The sequence below is a fragment of the Geotrypetes seraphini genome, chromosome 7 (genome assembly GCF_902459505.1).
Source record: "Geotrypetes seraphini chromosome 7, aGeoSer1.1, whole genome shotgun sequence".
Classification (NCBI taxonomy): Eukaryota; Metazoa; Chordata; class Amphibia; order Gymnophiona; family Dermophiidae; genus Geotrypetes; species Geotrypetes seraphini.
Genome location: NC_047090.1, coordinates 154,318,914 through 154,341,280, shown reverse-complemented (window position 1 = coordinate 154,341,280; position 22,367 = coordinate 154,318,914). Strand labels below are relative to the sequence as shown.

At 42.3% G+C, this 22,367-nt stretch overlaps 1 protein-coding gene across 3 annotated transcripts in view; it reads right to left on the bottom strand.

The window, feature by feature from the left end:
- AKT1 (AKT serine/threonine kinase 1) overlaps nt 1-22,367 on the bottom strand; it is a 368,034-nt gene that overhangs the window by 17,100 nt on the left and 328,567 nt on the right. For all 3 annotated transcript variants that reach the window (XM_033951246.1, XM_033951247.1, XM_033951245.1), the window contains one exon: nt 17,110-17,212. In XM_033951246.1, coding sequence (XP_033807137.1) covers nt 17,110-17,212 — 103 coding nt within the window. The remainder of the gene's footprint in view (nt 1-17,109; nt 17,213-22,367) is intronic.

Below are 22,367 nucleotides of genomic sequence, written 5' to 3'. Positions count from 1 at the left end.
CCCTGAGTTGCATTTGTGTTTTGCAGAAGTGTCTTCCTTACCCTTTTTAGGGTCACCGGATGCACCTTTTGTGTCACTGGTAGAATCGGCGCACATGATATATGGCTGCAAATCCGACAGCCATCTGCCGTAAACAAAGCATGAATCCATGCCATCATGTCCTGAGGAGGCCATCTATCAAGTTTGGAGTGAAAATGAAGCTCCTAAGTGCAAAAAATATACTTTTGAAACTTTTAAAGAAAATCCAAGATGGCCACCGCGGGTGCCAATTTTGCCCTATAACGGCACAGGAAAAATGGCAATTATGCATTTTTACAAGTGGGGGAAGGGGTTTAGGGCATGCAGGGAAACCACCCAAAAACCTTTTTAGGACCCCCCAAAATTGTCAATCCAGCATGCCAAAATTGCCAATCCAGCACTCATAGTGGTATGTGCTGCTATGGAAATAATGGCAGGCAAGCTCAAAAACAGCATGCAAGGAGATCAGTACCTCAGGAAGCTGAGAAAACTGTATTTCAAGTCCTCTGACTGCCTCACCTGCCCAGTCACCCCAGTCAGTGACTATCAGGACTACCAGAACAATCAGGGAAGGTATGCAGTCCGGTCCCGATCCCGGGCACACCTCCATGGAACCAAGCAGCCTGCGCTTTACCACTTAGTGGATAAACCCGGGGTGAGTCAGCTCCCAATCCCAGAGCCCCGATCTGACAAGGGGTTTACTGCAGTAGCAGTAGCAGTGACCCCCCCACCCCAACTTTTTCATTAAAAAAAATCTACACTCTCCCGCTGAAAGATGTTCCCACAAGGTGAATCCGCTGCCCCAGGGCAAGACCCGTGTCAAATATTAATACACTACAAATTTAGGAAATAAAAACATGAACAGAAGAGATTAACTCCTATAGTTTGGCTGTAGGAAACAAAACTGATCTTCAGGGAGCATGTCACTGGAGATGGACCCGGGGTGAGTGGCCAGAGTTTGATAGTTGAGAATCCTACAGATTTTGGCTGCATGAGATGCACAACACCCTACCATTCAAACTACAGAGGGATTGTACAAGAATACTCTAATCTAAATCCTTTCACGGATTACAGATTGTTTAGAGGTTCCTTGCTCCTGTTTAAATGTTAAATCAGTAAGAAGAAAAAAGCTCAGTTAATCAAAGACTGGTTAGAGGAAAATAAACCCTTATTTGTATTTTTTGTAGAAACATGGCTTCTGGCAAATGATGATCGAATAGTAGGAGATTTGCTCCCACAAGGTTATAAGATCATTCCTTATTGTAGAGAGAATAAAAATGGTGGGGGCTTAGCGGTAATTATTTGTGAAGATTTTGAATTTGTAATTTTATATATATTTTTTTTTTAAATCTTTATTAAGTTTTCAAACTAACATAAGTGCGAACAATATACATATAGTAATAATCACAATCAGCACTTATATTCCATCAATTACAATACAGAAAGAATAAACCCCCCTCCCACATCAAATATTTTCAAACAGGGAATATAAAAGTGATATCCCCCCTCCTTCCACCCTCTCCTGGATGTGTGTTAAAACAATGGAAAATAAAGATAAAGACAATTATAACGAAGCCACAAAAGACATCAATGGACCCCAAACTAATTTAAATATCTTATTATGCCCCAACATGTCAGCGTTCATCTTTTTGTATTTATAACATAGACATAAATTTGCCCACCAAAAAGTAGAACCAAGGCGATTCCAATTTTTCCAATTACAAGTAACCATTTGCATGGCTATCCCAGTCATAATAAGGAAAAGACATTTATATCTGTCCAATGAGGGTTTAGAAAGCAATTTCATTCCACAAATGACAACATCATATGTCAATGGAATCGATGACTCCAATATGGTATTAATCTGTCCCCATATTGACTTCCAGAAGTTGAGTATCAAAGGACAATAGAACAACAGATGATGCAGTGTCCCTATGTCTAGATGACAGTGCCAGCACCTATTAGATTTAGAACTATCTAACTTTTGTAACCTAACAGGTGTCCAAAAAGATCTATGTAACAAGAAAAACCAAGTTTGTCTCATAGATGCCGACACTGTACATCTCATCCTCCAAGTCCAAATCTGTGGCCATTGAGAAACAGAATCTGCTGCTTAATCTCAATGCTCCAAATGTCTCTCAAGACTAGTTTTTGTTTTTTTTGTTCAAATACTCCGATATTAATTTATACCACTTGCAAGCCTGATGCCCTAGGAAATCTGTCTGAAAGCATAGGACTGGCAAGCTATACTGATTTTTTAGATTATGCCACTCAGGGAACCCCTTCTGAATAGCCTGCTTCAACTGCAACCACTTATACGTTTGAGACTTTGCAATTCTGAAAGATTGTTGCAGTTGAGAAAAATCAAGCATTTTCCCATTTCATATTACATCATCTAATGTGCATATGCCTGCCTGCATCCAATGCTTCCAGAGGATTTTAAAGTTGCCAATTTGAATCTTGGAGTTCAACTATAAGGATTGACACGTGGACTGTTGTATCGGTACAGATGTTAAGTTGTTGATAAATTTTAAGGTTTTCCATGTATCTAATAAAATACTATTGTCCTTATAAATACGTAGTAATTTGATCTCAAAACATGACATAATCTCAATGGGTTAAGAACAATAGGCTTGAACAATATTCTTTTACAAGGTGCTATTAATTATTCACCCAAGGTGATGTTGTAGATCACCCTTTATACCTTGTAACTAAGGTGTATCAATCAGTCTATATGGCCCTCAGAGATGCCACCCAGGGATCAATATGATCATATCCCTTGGCTTTACACACCCTATCGTCATCGGGTCAATATCAAATGTGAAAATGATATAAACTTTTTTTCTTTTTGCTTTTTACTTTTACTTATTTTACTCGTGTGTGTTAAACTCTCTTTGCTAATTTTAAAACAATAAATATGGCTAATGAGTTTAAGGTCGATACTTAGCTTCACCGGGATGGTTAGTAGCTGTTGGTAAGGGATACATATGCCAACATGTTTCACCCCTAAAAAGGGGGTTTCTTCAGGGCTACTATCCCTTTTGTGTTAATTTTACACGGCTGGCCACCCGATCTAAGTTTCACTAAGATCTTAGTGAAACTTAGATCGGGTGGCCAGCCGTGTAAAATTAACACAAAAGGGATAGTAGCCCTGAAGAAACCCCCTTTTTAGGGGTGAAACATGTTGGCATATGTATCCCTTACCAACAGCTACTAACCATCCCGGTGAAGCTAAGTATCGACCTTAAACTCATTAGCCATATTTATTGTTTTAAAATTAGCAAAGAGAGTTTAACACACACGAATAAAATAAGTAAAAGTAAAAAGCAAAAAGAAAAAAGAAAAAAAGTTTATATCATTTTCACATTTGATATTGACCCGATGACGATAGGGTGTGTAAAGCCAAGGGATATGATCATATTGATCCCTGGGTGGCATCTCTGAGGGCCATATAGACTGATTGATACACCTTAGTTACAAGGTATAAAGGGTGATCTACAACATCACCTTGGATAATCTCAATGGGGACATAAGTTGCCATTCTAGATAAAGCCAGTCCGGAAGATGTTCCATGAGCTTAGGAAGGATCCAATACATACCCTGACGCAGAATAAATGCTTGATGATATATATAAAAATTTGGAAAATTTATCCCACCCGCCACAATTGGTTTTTGTAACGATACTAAAGCTATTCTAGCAGTTTTACCCAGCCAAATAAATTTAGTAAGAATACCATTTAATTTTTTATAAAAGGACCCTTGAAAATAAACCGGTAGCATACTCATTTGGTAACAAACTACAGGCAAAATCATCATTTTTACAGTTTGGACTCTATCCCACCAAGAAAGATGTAATGGGTTCCAATGCTCACACATTTCTTTGACTTTCAGCAATAGAGATTTTTCATTTACTGCTATTGTGTCTTCCACTGTTTTCCGAATCATAATGGCTAAATAGTTTATACCCTCTTCCTTCCAAAGGAAAGGGAATTAATCAAATATTCCTTTTGTACAGTGCACATTTAACGGAAGAACCTCCGATTTGCTCCAATTTATTTTGTATCCAGAGAATTTACCAAACTCTAATTCATTCACTAATCATCTCTCATCTGGACTATTGCAATTCTTTATATCATGGGATCATTCAAAAGGAAATACGTTGACTACAGCTTATTCAAAACACAGCCATCAAACTAAAATACAAAGCTAAAAAATACGACCATGTCACTCCTCTTCTCCGTGAAGCGTATTGGTTACCTGTCTCACATTGCTCCACATACAAAATTCTTCTGCTCGTCTTCAAAACAAAACTTATGCGCTCTTTAGCATTCCTCGATAAACACATCATTCCATACTCTTCAACTAGGGCCCTTAGATCAGCAGATCAGAACTTACTAACTGTTCCTCCAATTAAAGAACTTTATTACACCAGAAATACAATTTTTTTCCACCACAGCCCCTGTCCTTTGGAATGCCATGCCTTCTCATTTTTGCCACGAAAATTCTCTCGATAAATTCAAAACCAAGCTTAAAACCTTTTTATTCCACAATACAAGATAGTAACCAACTCTCATCACAGCATCGTTTTATTATAAAGAACCACTTCTATGAAGCGGCCCCCATTCCATGCTGTTTTTCCTCTCCCCCCTTCCCCTCCTTTACTTTTATTTTTTTTGATGTAATTATCAACTTTCCTTACCCCTCACTCCTTTCATGCCCAGTTATGCCCATGTCTTTGTACTCATTTTGTTTAAATATTTGTCCCCATACATTTATTTTAATATTTTTAGCATTGTAAACCAGTCAGATACATGTAGATGGTCGGTATATTAAATTATAAATAAACTTGGAAACTTGGGATTCAGAGCTCTCAGTGGATGAGTCCAATGATATACCTTTGGATACATCTCATGAAAATCAAAAGTCACCTCAGAAAGTCTGTCGTTTAAAAGTTCATCAGATAAATGGGGCAAGCATAACCTATAGTCTGACTCAAAATCTGATGCAGAACTCAGAGATGCACTTGATTACAAACAGTGCCCTGCAAACTGCATAAAGGTTCCTCTCCATTATCTAATGAAAGGCCTTATAGAAAAACTGGGAAGCTCCACTTAATGTCCCAAGTGGCTCCACTCAAATTGTGTTCTTTATACCAAATTCAATCATTCTCTGTCTTTGACAAACCACAGCTGCAGTATCAATCTTTGGTTGTAGAGTCTGCTTTAAAGAGAGCAAATACTTCCAGACCTTATGCCAATACTCCACCAGGGAGAGAAGGAAGAGTGTTCCAAGGCTCTTTGCCGGCAAACAGAATTTTAAACTACAATATCATGAAGGGCGTAGAGAAGGTGGAAAGGGACAGTTTCTTCAGCCTATTGGAAACTACAAGAACAAGGGGGCACTCAGAGAAATTAAAAGGGGACAGGTTTAGAACCAATGCTAGGAAATTTTTCTTCACTCAGAGGGTGGTAGACACCTGTAATGCGCTTCCGAAGGATGTGATAGGTCAGAGTACATTAAGGGGATTCAAAGAGGGATTGGACAAGTTCCTGAAGGATACGGGGATTGAGGGATATAGATAGAGGTAGAGATAGGATTATGGAAGGGTATAGAGAGAAGAATAATGGGGATTGAAGGGTTTTAGACAATGGGGATTGAAGGGTTTTAGACAAAGGATCACTTACAGGTCATGGACCTGATGGGCCGCTGCGGGAGCGGATTGCTGGGCGCGATGGACCCTTGTCTGACCCAGCGGAGGCAACTTCTTATGTTCTTATATCCACATGACATTTTATATGAAATCTCTCATCCAAAAATTGTCAAGTTATGGCTGACACATACCATTGGAATACCTCTCTTCTTACCAGCATTTAATAAACAAACTCCTAGAGACCAGAAGTACACGATCCATTGTACTTTTGATGCTTTTGACATTACTTCTTGAACATCTGCAATTTCCATTGCTATGCGTAGACAAGCATGGCTATGAATCTCTGGTCTAGATGTCAACGTTCAAGATCGTTTCTCCAACATACTCTGTATAGAAGATAATTTATTCAGAGACCATATAGAAGAGGCAACACAGAAAATTAAGAGACATACTGACAGCACTTATCTTCATCTAAATTGCATCAATCTCAGATGCCAGGAAGATATTTCAATGCCTCTGGATGCCCTATGTACTACTCGTACGTAGGCAAAAGTATCACCAGTCTTTTGTTTCAAAACACAGAATGGCTCAAAGGCGACCCAGACAAGAGGAAGCAGAAAACTTCTGAACAACTTCAGTCCAAACAGCAGTCTTTCTTGACTTCCTCCTAGAGAGCTTAGTCAGTGTTTCCCAACCTCTACCTCAGACTCTACCTATTGGAGATTGATTCATTTACTACCATCAATGATAATTCCTTATATCAGATCATTGGGTCCTTCATGTAGCAAGTCACAGCTATGTCCTCCATTTACAAAGAGGCCTCCCATTCATCCTCCAAGAGAGATTACTTTCAACTCCCAGAAGAGGACCCTCCTTAATCAACAGCTCTCAGCCCTACTCCAGCTCAATGTCATAGAACAAGTTCCTCTGCAGGAGAGGGATCAAGGGTTCTATTCAAAATAATTTTTCATACCAAAAAAGACCAGAGGTAGCCATCCAACTCTAGATCTCTGAGCTCTCAAAAACTACTTGGTAAAGGAGATGTTTTGCGTGGTCTTGCTGAGAACTCTTACCACTTTTTGAGAAGAACTGGCTCTGCTCTCTAGACCTCAAAGATGCGTACACTTACTCCCAATTCTACCCCTCTCTAGACCTCAAAGAAACATACACTCATTCCCATGCTACCTGCTCACAAAAAATACCTTCGCTTTTGACTGGGAACACGCCGTTTTCAATACAAAATACTCCCATTTAGTCTAGCAACAGCCCTATTAGTATTCACGAAATGTTTAGTAGTAGTGGCAATACTTTGCTTTTATAGTTTCCATACCTAGATAATTCGTATTTTTGATAAAATCGCTTTTTTCATGGATTACAAAGCGATGACTGATTGATCAAAGCTTCCATGTCCCACCTGGCTCAACAAACCCTGAATGCAACTATTCATGTTTTGGAGCTTCTGGGATTTGCAATTAACTACAAGAAATCCCATCTAGAACCTACGCAAACTCTGGAGTTCCTAGGAACCCTCATGGACACAACTCAGACTCTTTGCCTTTCTTCCTCAACAAAGACTAAAAACTTTGATTAAAATTTGTCAAGAGGTTTCTTTTTGTCAGCACGTTACTGCACATCTAAAGCTACAACTCCTTAGTCATATGGCCTCTGCAGTGCATGTAACTCCATTTGCTACTTACACCTCAGAGAACCTCGATGGGCACTCTTATCGCAATGGTCTCAAGCTATCAGGTTATCATCTCAGCAAACAGTGACTTTACAACTCCAGAAATCTTTTTGGTGGTGATCATTGAAATAGTAGGCCCCTGGAAAGATGGGCAAACACCAATGTATTAAAAGGTTTCGACAACCAATGCCTCCATGCTCAGATGAGAAGTTCTTCATATAAATCTCCTCAAGCTTTGAGCAACTCAAAATGCTCTATGGACTTTTCAGGATCAAATCAAACAGATAGTACTCATTTGCACAAACAATCAAGTAGCCATGCACTACATGAACAAGCAAATCGGTACAGGCCCACCTACTTTGCAAGGAAAAATGATCCAAATCTGGTCCTGGGTGATTTCTCGCATCATTTTCCTGAAGGCAGTCTACCTAGCAGGAAAGCAGAATATCCTGACAGACAAGTTAAACAGAATCCTACAACCACAAGAGTGGACACTCCACTCCACCACTTTACATAAGATCTTTGTGAATTGGGGAACACCAGAAGAGGACCTCTTTGCTTTTCCCTACAATCAAGCTTCTACTCTTCTGTTGAGCCACTCTTGACTTATCTCTCAAGCTTCTCATATGGAAAGTAATCTTTCTCATAGTTCTTACTTCTGCAAGAAGAGTCAATGAACTTCTTGTATCAGATTCACCTTATACAACATTTTACCATAACAAGGCTATTCTTCGCACTCATCATAAATTCTTCCCGAAAGTTGTCTCAGAGTTTCATCTGAACCAGTCTATAGTTCTCTCCTTTTCTTTCCAGAACCACATTCTCATCCTGGTAAAGCAGAACTCCACAAACTGGACTGTGAACACGCTCTTTGTTTATTACTTGGATCAGACCAAACCTCATAAGACTTCCAACTCAACTATTCGTGTCATTCAATCCAAACAGAATTGGAGCCCCTGTCACCAAGAGAACTATCGCCACATGGCTGGTAGACTGTATCTCTTTTCCTATGCTTGGGCACAAAGTTTGAGCAATGGCCACTTTAGTAGTCCATCTACAATCCCACTAAGGACATTTGTAAAGCAGCCACACCTGGTCCTCAGTGTATACTAGTGCTGCCCAAGTCAGGAGAAAAAATTTTGATTCAGCCTATTGAATCCATTTTTCAATTTGATTCGATTTTCCTGCCCAATTGGGTGTTTTTTTCAAACATCCTGGTGGGTTTATTTTATAAGGGATCTTGGATACAAACAGGAGAAACTGCCTTCACACCAGTGAACAGCAAATAGAACAAAGGTGACCAATTGGTGTTCAGTCTCTTTTATTGAAATGGACTCGATATGATCATGTACAAAGGCCTGCCTCAGGAGTCCAAAGATATGTCCTCTTCTCTCCATCTAAGCCTGCTGCCATAAAGGAGTTTGCTGTTTTCTGGCTTCTAATGGCTGTGATCTGCCCAGTGCTGCACAGAAGTTTGGGGAGAGCAGATCACAGCCATTAAAAGCCAGAAAACAGCAAACTCCTTTATGGCAGCAGGCTTAGATGGAGAGAAGAGGACATATCTTTGGACTCCTGAGGCAGGCCCTTGTGGGCCACAACACGATCGTGTAGAATCCATTTCAATAAAAGACTGAACACCAATTGGTCACCTTTGTTGTTTTATAGCCTCTTCACCACCTTTGCCCTCTCCTACCCACACTGGCGCTGTGGTGTAAGCAAAATAAAACAAACAAAAAAGACTTTTCCTCTCTCTGTTAAATCCTAGCTCACGTTTGTGGTCCAACACCAGCTCTGGCAGGATACACATTTCAAATCCGACATATTGTAATCACAAAACAGAAAATAAAATTTTTTTCCACCTTTTGTTGTCTGGCCATTATTCAAATCATGTTGGGCCCAGACTCTGGTTGTCTTCTGATCAGAGTCTCCTCCTTTCTTCTTTCTCCGTGCTAACCATCCATCTTACATCTCTGTCCTCCTCTTCCTTCCCCCGGAGGTCTGGCATCTTTATTTTTTTTTTCATCTCCATCCCCGCAGCTGCAGTGATGGACCTCACCATCCCCAGATCCACCATCTCTCCTTTTTTCAACTACCCTTCATTCAGCCTCTCTCCCTCCTTCCCCACCACCCCAAGGTCCACCAGCTCTCCCTTTCTCTTTCCAACTACCCTCCTATCCAGTATCACTTCCCTCCACCCACCCCCTTGTGTCCTTCTCTCCCTTTCTATTCCTTCCCTCCCTAAAGCTCATTGTCCACCATCTCTCCCTCTTCTGTTTTTAGACCCATTATTTCTTCCCCCCCCAGTCTGGTATATGCATGTCTCTTTGAACCCCCTTCCCTCCCTCCCGCCGTGTACTTCTATACCAGGGCCCATCTCTCCCGAAGGCCTGCATGTTCCTCCCCGGCCTCCTGCTCTTACCCAAAGATAATCGTCAGCCTGCAGAGAGGATCGCGGTGCTGTAGCGATTTGCAGCACCACATTCACTTTACTGCTGTCCCGCTCCTCCTCTGAGGTCAGGGGCAGGATCACGGCAGAGCGAATGTGGTGCTGAGGATGACGGGAGCCTGCAAATTGATACAGCACCGTGATACTCTCTGCAGGCTGCCGATTATCTTTAGGTAAGAGCAGTGAGGCCATGGGGGAAGCCGGAGGACACTGCAAAGGGCCAAGGCAGCACTTCCCGACAGACCCTCCCCCTAGCCCCCTAAAGCAGTGGCAAGCCAGCAAGATTCAGCGTTACCGCTCCTGCTTTAGGGGCAAGAGGGGAGGGTTGGTAACTGAATCGGCGAGGCTGATTTAAAAAACAAACAAACCCAAATCGATTCGAATCAATTCACCTGCTTCGAATCGGTGAATCAATTTGAATCGGAGAATCAATTTGAATCGGAAATCAAGCAGCACTAGTGCATACCTTCACATCCCATTACTGTTTGGAAAATCATTCTAAACAGAATAGCCAGTTTGGCCCAGCATTTCTACAGAATTTATTTGCCAATTAGAAGCCAACTTCCCTACAACCCTGTTGGTTTTGCTAGGATCGGAGCAGCTTTCAATAACCCTCTTCTCAGAGGCATGATCCTGGCAGTTAGGGAGTCCCACATGTGAAAATATGCTGCCTGCTTGTCCTTGGATAAAGTGAAATTACTTTGTTGTCCAAGGACAGCAGGCAGATAGTCTCACAACATTCCACCTCACTTAGTCGGCTTCATAGCTTTGTTACTAGATAGAGAATGACATGGTGGTTGTTACCCGCGGCTAGCCGTGGGTAACCCGCCGAAACGGTGACAAAAAAAAAAAAGGTCCCCGTGAGTACGGGGAAACATCCATTCACCGCCCCGTGGAGCAGTGAATGGTCTTGTCCCTGCAGTTAAAGGAGTGAGCACGCACGGTGATAGAGCATGCAATCCAGCCGTGCATCTCTTTCCCTCCCTTTCCTTCTCTTCGTGGCAATTTCTATAAGGCTATGTGTTGTATTGCAGCCAGAACCTTGAAGTCGCATCATGTGTGGCTGCTGGAAAAGTCTCCTCTGACGCAACTTTTTGTTTCCGGTTGTATCGGAGACTTTTCCAGCAGCCAACGTGACGCGACTTCAAGGCTCCGGCTGCAATACAATGCACAGCCTTATAGAAATCGCCATGAAGAGACGGTAAGGGGAAGAGAGGGAGGAAGATGCACGCTGGCCTGCGGGAGGGAGCTGCTGGACCGCGCGGAGGGTGCTGGGGGTGGGGGGATGGAGAGAAGAAGCTGAAGCAGCCTGAAGGGAACTGGGGAAGAGAGAGTGGGGAGAAGACGCTGGGAAATGGGGAAGAGAGAGCGGGGAGAAGACGCTTCCTTTTCTCCTTACCTCCCCACCTCTCTTCCCCAATCTCATCCACTTTGGTTAACTCCTTCTACTTAAAGAACAATCTTCTCTCTAGATTTGTGGGGACGGGGACTGAACTCGCAGGGACGGGACGGTGACCAAGCCCACAGGGACGGGAATGTGGTGAGCTCGCGGGGACGGGGACAAATTTCTCCCCGTGTCATTCTCTACTACTAAATTGAAGGAGCTATCTGGGATGAAGGCACTTGCACATGTGTAGCACAAGCAGTCTTCAGACTTTGAAGTTTCTAAAGTGACACTGCACTTTTGGACTGTCCATACCAGGCTCATGAAGGACATCATCCGCATGTGAGAATATCTGCCTGTTGTCCTTTGATAACACCTGTTACAGATAAACTGCTTTATATGATGGAAGCTCTAAGGGAAGATTAGGTTCTTGCCTTGATAATCTTCTTTCTAGTAGAAAGGCATACAAGTGTTGAACCAGTGGATTATTCTCCTCTAGTCAAGAGTTATGTAGAAGGCAACATTTTTTTCTCTTGGCTCCACTTCTTGTATCACTGGGCAATGCTCTAGCTCCTCACTTTGTACCATAGCAGTTGATAATCACTATAAGAGTGTTTTCTTTCATCTCTCCTAACTGCTGCTCTTCCTGGGGATTCTATCAGCTGTCTACTGGTGCCAAGTCACTTGAGAAAAAGCACTCCAGGTTCTGAGAACTGTGTTTTTTTCCATCCCTCCTAACTGCTCTTCTTGGGAATTCTATCAGCTGGTTCAACACAGCTTTCCCTTTCCGGGCTCTTGTCCAGCAGCAGAAGGGGGAAGCCATCGGCGCAATGTAGCACAGCCCCAACTGTAAGGATTGTTAGTGGCCCCCACAATGTATGGTTGGTGGGGTTATATTAGAGGCGCCCTTACATACGCCAGGTCCCAGGTTCAGTTCCCTCACTGAAGATTCACCAGGAAGTAGACTCAAATAAGAAATACAGCCAGAATGATTGCATAAAGAATATATTATAGAAATAGGCTTACAGGAAAGCAATATTTATAAGCATTACAATTAAGGACATAGCAAAGCAGTTTCCCTGCCTTACAGAGTTCAGAGGCAAAGAGACAGAGAGTCTGAAGTTCTAAGGAAAGCCAGAGAGAGAGAGAAAGGGGGATGGGGTGATGGTCTAAGTTTCGGGTTCCATAGATAAAGAGAAGGATAGACAGAGAGATAGACAGAGAAAGAGAGATCTTCATGTGTGTTGCAGGGAGGAGGTTTTTATAGTTTGGAAGCTTATTCTAAATATAGAATCTATTGAGCTTCAATAGAAGTTAAACTTCCCCCCTCCTTCGTAGACAGGAGAAAAATAGGCTGTAGTCATATATGTATTTCCAGTATGTCTCTGAGAATAGTTTCTGATTAACTTTAGTTATCTGTGCTCCTGGACCCATTGTCCTAAGCACCCTCTTAATCAGACATTAACACATTAACACCTTTTAGCTAATCATGATTTAATCAGGGCTACTTGAAACCGTCTTCCTGGATGCTTTCTGTGAATAAGCATTCAGGATCTATTTGCATCTACATTCCAGAGTGAGATTGATATAATTTCCCATAGGCCTTCGCTGACATTAGTTATGCCAACTGAAAATGCTGAATGCTAGCAATAGCTATGCTGACACCGACATGGTCACCAGAGGTGGATCGGAGGATCTCCTGTGGCCTGCCCTCTCTCCCCGGCGGACTTGCACTCCTGCAGCTGGACACATCGAAGGGAAACTGAACTTCACTTCAGGGCTCTGCTGTTGACGGCGCCTGGCCTTCCATGTCCGGTGATTGGTGTCATGGTGGTCTTCAATGACGTGGTTCCTGGTCCTGCTTCTTTGGTGGCTGCCGGTTGACCTGGTTTTGCAGACTAAACTTACTATCAAGCCACCTCAGAGACTTTTCTATCTCTTAAATATGTTTTATTTTTAATTTTTTATCTTCTTTCATTATTTCTATTTCTTTAATTTTTGATCTTGGAAATTTATTACACATTTTTATTTTAATCAGGTACTTTAGCTAGATTGTGAGCCTTCGGGACAGATAGGGTAGTTTTTCTCAAGTATCTAATTTCATTTTAGTTTGATACATTGTAAACCGCTTAGATCAGTAAAATGCAGGAGCGGTATATCAAATCTTAAATAAACATAAATAAAAAGGCATGATGTTGGGAAACTTCCTGACCAAGCCGATTGTGTTCTGCAACGATTAAAATAAAACCAATCAAAGCCAATAGGAACATAACTTAAAACAATGTGGTGACAAACAAGCCACCTATCTGAGTGTACTCAGCACTAACACTTGTGTAGCTCTCCAGGTCTCTCACTTGCCTTTTTGCAATAGGATTAACTCATTACTCTTCTGGCCTATCTGGCAGGGGAAAACCACACAAATGGAAATACATACCTATCTGAGACAGTAAGCAGGCAAAATGAAATCTGACAGGGCAGGCCTTCAAGATTCATGCCTTTCTACTAGAAAGATTATCTAGGTAAAAACTTAGTCATCCCTTCTAGTGCAAAAAAATCATACAAGTCTTGAACCAACCAAAGCAGACCCGAGTCTAGGGCAGAACAGATGTGGCAACAAGAAGGACCCAAAAGGGGTGTCCATTTGTTTTGCTACATCCACCCTGTGAACTTTGTAAAAATATGGAGGGTGGACCATTTAGCTGCCCTACAAATCTCTCTGGATGGAACTACCCGGGACTCTGTCCATGAGGAAGCCACACTCCTCGTAGAGCACGGTTTCTCAACCTGCGTACACCGCCTGTTGGGGAGTATGCGGGCTGACTGCCACCCTCCCTCCCCACCGCAACTCTGGGTAGGGAAGGGCCAGGCGTGTGCAGTGATTGCACGCTGCCAGCCCAGAAGCCTCCCCCCCGCCCCCCAGAGAGAAGGTCTGGGAAAGAACAAACAAAAGAAAGAATGAACGACTCATGAAACCACCAGACAACAAAGGTAGGAAAAATGATTTTATTTTCAATTTAGTGATCAAAATGTGTCAGATTTGAGAATTTATATCTGCTGTCTATATTTTGCACTATACATTTGTCTATTTTTCTATAGTTGTTACTGAGGTGATACTGCATATTTTAAAGTTATCTGCCTTGACATCTTTGAAAAAAACCCTGCTCTGAGTCCATCTGAGCAGTTTTTTTGCAGATTTGAACTGTTTAGAGGCAGACATAAGCTTTTATTTAAAACCTGGGAAATCCAAGATGGCCACTGCAGGAGTGATTTTCAGCTAAAAATAGCCAAAGAAACACACAGGAAGGACTAAAACAAGGCGATTTTAGGCATAGAGGGACCTAGGGCTAAGTGCTAAACCACCCAAAAAAAGAAAATTAAGACCCTCCTAAAATCGATCTCTTAGGCCAGGGGTAGGCAATTCCGGTCCTCAAGAGCTGGAGCCAGGTCAGGTTTTCAGGATATCCACAATAAATATGCATGAGATAGATTTGCATCTTGAGGCAGTGCATGCAAATACATGTCATACATATTCATTGTGGATATCCTGAAAACCTGACCTGGCTCTGGCTCTCGAGGACTGGAATTGCCTACCCCTGTCCTAGGCTGTCAGCCTGGTATTCACTGTGTGATGGGAGATGCAAGATGGAAGCTGAAACAGCTTATAGGGATATCCTCTGCTTCAGTAAACCCTGGACCTGGCCTCAGCCAGAGACATCCACCTCGCCTGTAAACGCCGTGCACATGAAGAGGTGGAGGAACGCAGTTGGCTCTGATCCCAGGTACACTTCCATGGAGCCACCATAGACTGCGCTCCAGCCCACTAGCGGCCAAACCTGGGGGGCAAGCAAAGCTCCCAAGGGAACAGTCCCTGAGCCCCGATCAGCGAATGCAGGCTGTCAGTGCAGAGCAGCCAACCCCCTGGAAGTAGACAAACCAGACAACCTGAGATCTCTCGCGGCCAGAGCTGTCCCTGCAAGGAACCTCTGCAGCACAAACATCGAAGCTGTGAAGAAAGAAAGAGAAAAAACCGAGCAGAAAAGACTAGCTCCTACGGTCTCGCTTATATGAAAGCAACTGGAAGTCAGAGGGCAGTCCTGAGGTAGAGGGGAGGGTCAAAAAATATGTAAATGAAGCTTCCTACAAGTGATCTTGTGAGATGGGATGCATAACCCACTTGTCCAAGAATAGAGTGGGATTGTACAAGAAGAGATGAAAACTAGATAGATTTGAGATAGGGAAAGAGAAATGGAAGAAAGTTTAATACGAAAGATTGATATAAAGGTCAGGAAGTGAAGAAGGAGAAAAAAACGAAGCAATGAGTAGAGATGAGGCACTGGAAACAGAGTTCACAGCACAGAACTGTGCTGCACACAAAGGGAAGCAGCACCAGAGCCAGGGAATGAGAAGTTAGAAAGATAAAATTACCAGACAACAAAGGTAAGAAATGATTTTATTTTTAGTTTAGGAATTGAAATGTCAACTTTGAGAATTTACATCTGCTCTCTCTATAGTGCACTGTACAGGAGGTACTTTATGCGATTAATCATTTGATTAAACATTTTGATCAATGTACAACCCTAATAAAGAATGAAACTCTTTCCCAATAAAGCCTAGGGTTTCAGACATAAGCAGATAACAATATATCCCAATATAGATAAAATGTTGAATTCATAGTTTTTATTAGCTTTAAACAACCTTATGGCAAACCACAAGATCTACCTCCACAAAAAAAGCCATATTGACTATTAAAAGAAACAAGGCTATTGAGACTAATGGTTCAAAATTGTGACTTTACTACTGCCTTTAAAACTAACCTAGTGACATCTAAAATGGTGAATTAAATTAAAATAGCTACATACTTCATTCCATCTTCTAAAAATCTAGAAGGGAAAATCATTTTTTGCTCCCATTTGGCCACTATGCCTTTGCTGTTCCTGCTACATTTAGATTTTTACCAATCCCAAAGTAGACTTCAAAGGCTGAAGAATTTTGCCACAGGACACTAGAATGCAAGTTTCCTTTATGTTCCTGGTGGGAAAATATATACCAGGCTTGTCCAACCTATGGCCTGGGAGCCATAATAGTGGAAAGTGCTTTCTTCTGGCCCTCAGAAACTTGTCAATTATTGTAGTGCTTATAGATCTTATGGTTTCAAGTCTCATGAGACCAGTATGGTTAAAGTTTGCAGAAAGCCAAGTTGGGGCGGGGAAGCAAGAATCCTATTGTTTCTTCTGCAACTGAAGCCAGCTGATGAAAAGAAGCTGAGGATTATATGAGCAAGAGAGACTGGGTGAAGGCTAGGTGGGACAGATGTTTAATGAAAGGGATTGGGACTGTATACCACCTTTTTTGTAGTATACAACCACACTCAAAGCGGTTTACATATATACAGGTACTTATTTTGTACCTGAGGCAATGGAGGATTAAGTGACTTGTCCAGTGTCATAAGGACATGAGCGAGAGTCTGGGTGAAGGCTGGGGTGTTTTTTTTTTTGGGGGGGGGTTAACGAGTGAGAAACTGGGTGAAGGCTGGGAGGGGGGTGTTACATGAGTAAAGAAATTGGAAAGGGAACAATGCATCATTATATTTTGCCACTATTTGATAAAACATGTAGCAAAATATGGATGGCTCATGTTTTGACCTTCCAGATGTAACAATACATAAAATGTGGCCCTAAATAAAAAAAAGGTTGTACAAGCCTGATGTCTACCCATGTGTCTGGACTGGTTTGAAGTGACAATGAGGAAATAAATTCTAAACAACCTTGCATTTTATGAATAAGGTGCTAAAGATGACTATTCCAGGATCCTTTGCAAATTATTTCCACATCACCCTTAACATTTTTTTTTTAAGTGTTAAAACTCAAAGGCAAAATCTGTTACCAAATTAATGAAGATAGCTTGAACATCTTGAGATGTGTATATACCTTGATCAGGTGGAGTTATTGTAATCATCTGTGCTGTAAATTCTTCATCAAAATATCTTGTGTCAGTCTCTGATGTAACCTGTGGCTTAAATGGTGGTACAAGCTGTGAAAAGTAAATTAGCATACATTAAATATGAAATTAAGCAAATTGGCTTATTACTCAGAAAGTCTACTGGAACTGTTCACTGAACATGTACACAGACACAATTACACACTTGCAAGAGGAAGTCAGCCAAAACAATTTCCATAGGTGTAACACTTGAACCTTAAAATTAAAAAAAAAAATTCTCCTAGCTTTAGCCACATCATGAAAGGGAACATGAGGAAATAGTTTGTTTAGAAGTCATCTTTCAAAATGGTCAGTCTTCACCATAGCAACCCTAGGAACCCTTTTACTAAAGAACGTTAACAGACATTAGTGTGCGCTAAGTGCCACATGACCCGCTGGTATAAAATTGGACATGCAACATTTAGCATATGATAAGCTTTAGTAAAAGGGCCCTTTAACTACTACTAGTTATTTCTATAATGCTGAAAGGCGTATGCAGTGTTGTACATTTAACATTCAATTGAAGGTCCCTGCTTATAAAAGCTTACAATCAAATTTGGACAGACAGGGTATCTTAGGGTTGGAGAGTTTCTAGAGGAAGGAATGATACAATGGGTATAGGTATTTGATGGCGAGTTAAGAGTTGCAGAAGCTTCAAAAAAGTGGGTTTTTAGCTTGGATTTGAATACTACTAGAGACTAAGTATGACATATTGACTGACAGCCTGTTCCAGGCATACGGCACAGCAAGAGGCTGAAGTTGGCAGTGGAGGAGAAGGGTACAGATAAGAGGGACTTACCTTAAAGCACAGTTACTTACTGTAACAAGTGTTATCTGGGAACAGCAGACAGATATTCTCACATAATGGTGACTGTCATCCATGGAGCCCAGTACTGACAGTAGTAAAAGTGTATTTGCATTAAGTTTTTTTAGAAACGTAGTGATTGCCTGTACTGTGCGCAAGTGCCTTCCTGCCCGATGCTGGCTCACAGTGCCTCAGTTCTATAAGCAAGCTAAGAAGCCAACCAGGGGAGGTGGGAGGGATGTGAGAAAATGCTTAAGTATCTGAATAAATTCATGTAAACCATTCTGAGCTCCCTTGGGAGAAGAAAACTGAATAAATAAATATCTGCTTGCTGTCCCTGGATATCACCCGTTACTGTACGTACCATATTTACTCGAATATAGGATGAGATTTCTGGCCCAAAAAATGGGGTCTCGTCTTATATTCGAATCAGCGCCCACCCACCCCCACCCCCCTCCTGGACTTTGATGTGTGACCTGGTGGGTCGGGACAGGAAGGATCCCTCCCGTCTCCTGTCCTGGTTGACTAACAATTTTTTTTTTACCTACCCCCGCGTACATATCTGAGGATATACGGTAACTGTGCTTTATCCTAGGACAAGCAGGCAGCATATTCTCTCACATGTGGGACTCCCTAGCTTACTGTAATGAGATGGAAGTAAAGTTGGCCATTAAGAAAATAAATTCTGTAAAACTGCACCAACTACTTCTGACAGTTTTGATTATTTTTTTAAGTCTTAGTTTATGTTTAAATAATTTTTATTGAGCCAAGGTACACACACAGGTCCATCAATCCTCACAGAAAACAGAGCTCAAGCAATTTTCAACTTTCAAACTCCCCCCCCCCCCAATCTACTTTCCGGAGTCCCTCTATGATTAACAAAGCAAACAATATGCAAAGGCAGAACCTATAGGGAAAGCACCAGTAGTTAGGATTACACAATCAACAGTTCAAAATCCGACTCCTGGCCACAGGAGTCATAGTGTTCCAGAAGGGCTCCCAGGTAGCCGCAAAACGAAGGTCAGGCACAGAGGAGTGGTCCAGGATACTCCGATGTTTCCAAGCAAGCAGGTTAATCATCTGGACCCTCCACAGGGAAAGCGTGGGAGCTGTTGGCTCCAACCAGTGCAATAGAATACATTTGAGAGCAGACAGAATAGACCACCGCAAGAAAGCCCTAGTGCCAGGCTGTCGAGGGTGATGAGGAGGTGGAATTCCAAAAAGAAGTTCAGGTGTGAGTCGAACAGTCATCTTCCAAATGCGTCCGATAAATGCAAACAGGCCAGTCCAGAAGACCTGAACATCCGGGCAAGACCAAAACATATGGCCAAGCGTAGCTTCCAAATGTCCACATGTCTCAACATGCAGAAGGGCGGAGCTTAGCTCGATAGGCCCACTTGGGCAAAACAAAAAGTCAAAATATCAATTTACAGTGGTACCTTGGATTACGAGCATAATCCGTTCCAGGAGCATGCTCGTAATCCAAAATGCTCGTTTATCAAAGTGAGTTTCCCCATAGGAAATAATGGAAACTCGCTTTGATAGGTTCCCACCCTCCCCCCCCCCCCCCCCGAGGCCAGCAGCACTGCTCCCCCCCCCCCCACGAGAATCGGCATTGCTCCCCCCGAAGGCCCCCCGCAAACCGGCACCCTCCCCCTGCGATCGGGCACCCCCCGCCACCTTCGGGCGCCCCCCGCCGCGACCTGAGATCCCCCTAACCCACCCGAACCCTCTTCTTACTTTGATGTAGCCTCTGCACCTGCACCAGCATGTCCTGTGCTGTGCTGTGCCGGTGCCCGAAAATTTGCCTCCGGTGCTGGGCCTTGAGCATGTGCGCATGCTCAAGGCCTGAGAGTTCACGTTGGACGAGAACTGAGGCAGCCATTCACGCAGCGACGCAGGACAAGGCAGGAGCGTGAAAAGCTCGTGCCTGCCTTTTACCTACGCTGACACTGCTGCAGCTAGTTTGGGAGTCAGTCGGAGGGAAGGGAAGGACCGCCGAAGGAACTACATAAGGTAACGGGGGGTAATAGGGGGTATTTGCTCCATAAGACGCACCCTTATTTCCACCCCCTTTGGGGGGTCAAAAAAGTGTGTCTTATGGAGCAAAAAATACGGTACTTCTATGGCATTTAGTTTAAGTAGAGCTTCAATTTCCTGAAGAAGGGATGCCTGTTGAGATCTGAAAGAGTCTTGGAGAGTGGTCTGGGGGAATGGTTACAAAACGTGGAGAGTAATTTGAGGACACAGGAGACCGTGTTGAGAGGACAGCGCCAATGATATAACTGATATAACTGAAGTTGACCTTCGATGGGTAGGGGAAGAGGCTGAGAAGGAAGAATTTTGGCTATACTCTCTAGAAGCACATCAAAAAGACTGAACTGGCTTTTGAGAAGCCAAAAACTGGGGCTTCTGAGATCTCTGTTACTTCTGTCTCTTTTGTGGTGGAGGCTTAGAAGAGGATGTTGTAGGATACCATTTCTTATAGGAATAAGAAGTAGATTTTTGAGGAGGTTAAGATGGTTGAGCCTTGGGAAGGATTCAAGATGGTGACGGAGCTAGTCGCATAGCTGGAGGCTCTCCCTGCATCGGCAATTGAATTCTCTTTTACCTTTTCACGTCTTGTTCTTCAGAATGCCCAAGCGCAGAGGGAAACAGAGGGGTGGATTTCCTGCCTCCTCCGCCACCTTGCTAACGCGCCAGACAGCATATCATTTGCTGTCCCGGTTGTTCAGGGTGTTCCGGCTCGTTGAGAGGGGTCGATCTCAACTTTGGGAAGCAAAATCTCGCTTAGCCTAGTTGGTCCGGGAGTTCCCCCACGCCCAGGGAGAATGTCGGGGACGCCGACTGCGTCGCAGGAAGCGGCGGGGACATTAGCAACCCTGCCAGCGCTGTCTAGCTTACCCCTGACCCCAGAGGCAGTTCCAGTCTCGCTGGATCTATTACATCAATCGCCAGCGACTTGGGGACTAGGAGTTCATGGCGGTTCAGGAAACGGAACATTTAATCCTGATTTGGAGATTTCAGTTTCATCGATGATTCCTGCTTCTCTCCTGACCCCGCTGAAGAAACCACTGGTGATTGACTTGGAAGCACTCTGAGAAGCTATTGAAAGCCTTCATAAGGTATGCTCCTATTCTATTACAGCCTTGCAAACTTCTTCATTACGATTGAAAAATATTGATGGGAAAATTCAACACCAAGACCAGAGACTAGACAAATTTGAGAAACAGGTCTCTGATTTACAGAAATTTTCTAATCTTCAAGTTAAAGATAAAGCAATGTTGTCTAGCAAGATTGAAAATCTGGAAAATGCCAATAGAAATTTAAATTTAAGGCTAATTAATTTTCCAGTTACCAGATTACAATCACCCAAGGAACTTTTTCATCAGTTCTTAACTTCAGTTTTAAAGTATCCAGAGATTTCAATGCCTCCTTTATAGAAATTATATTGTCTAAATACTTCTAAAGCAAAGAACCAGGACTTAGAAAATCAACAGACTGAATTAGACATAACAAATATTCTTGAGTCCTCATATTCTGAAATTTCTGAAAGGGCTACATTGCTTGTGACCTTTGTTTTTTTTTACAAGACAAAGAAGCAGTTCTTCGTCTATTCTTTAGGACTGAGAATGTTGAATTTTATGGTTTAAAAATATAGCTATATTTCCTGATGTTTCCAAATGGACGCAATTGCGTCGTAAAAAATTTCTAATGTTACGTCAATCTGTATTGGGGTTAGGTGCTACCTTTCAGCTGCGCTTTCCATGTAAATGTTGTATTAATTATCAAGCAACAGATATGTTTTTTATGAATCCGATCAATTACAATTTTTCTTGGAGGGTAAAGTGGCTTCCGTATCCCCTCAGATGCCCAATGAAGTCACCAACCAGATCGTATAGTAAATATACAATCGATGTGCTCTGTATTTATGTTATGAAATATTGATTGTTTCTTGTTATAATCAGCTACCCCTGATATCTGCTTGATTCTCTCTCCTCAGTTGTGGACTGCTATCATGGTATTGTATATGTAATATTTAATATATTATTACCTATTATATATTGATATGTTTCTTTATCAAAGAATTTCTTTTGATGTAAAATAAAGGTAAATAAATAATAATTAAAAAAAAGATGTTTGAGCCTTAGCTTTAGATCTTGTTAAAGAATTCCAATTCTGCTCATGCTAAATTTTTGAGTAGCAGCCTCACTGAGTAGAGCTCTTCATCGAGACAAGGGATCTGGAAGACTGATATCCAAGTTGGAGATTTGCAACCATGCAAGACGCCTCATAGCAACAGACATGGCGGATGCTCTGGATGACATTAAAAATGCATCAAATGCCATACTTGCCATATATTTTCATGTTTGAAGTAGACTGTTGAAAATCTGCGAGGCAGTC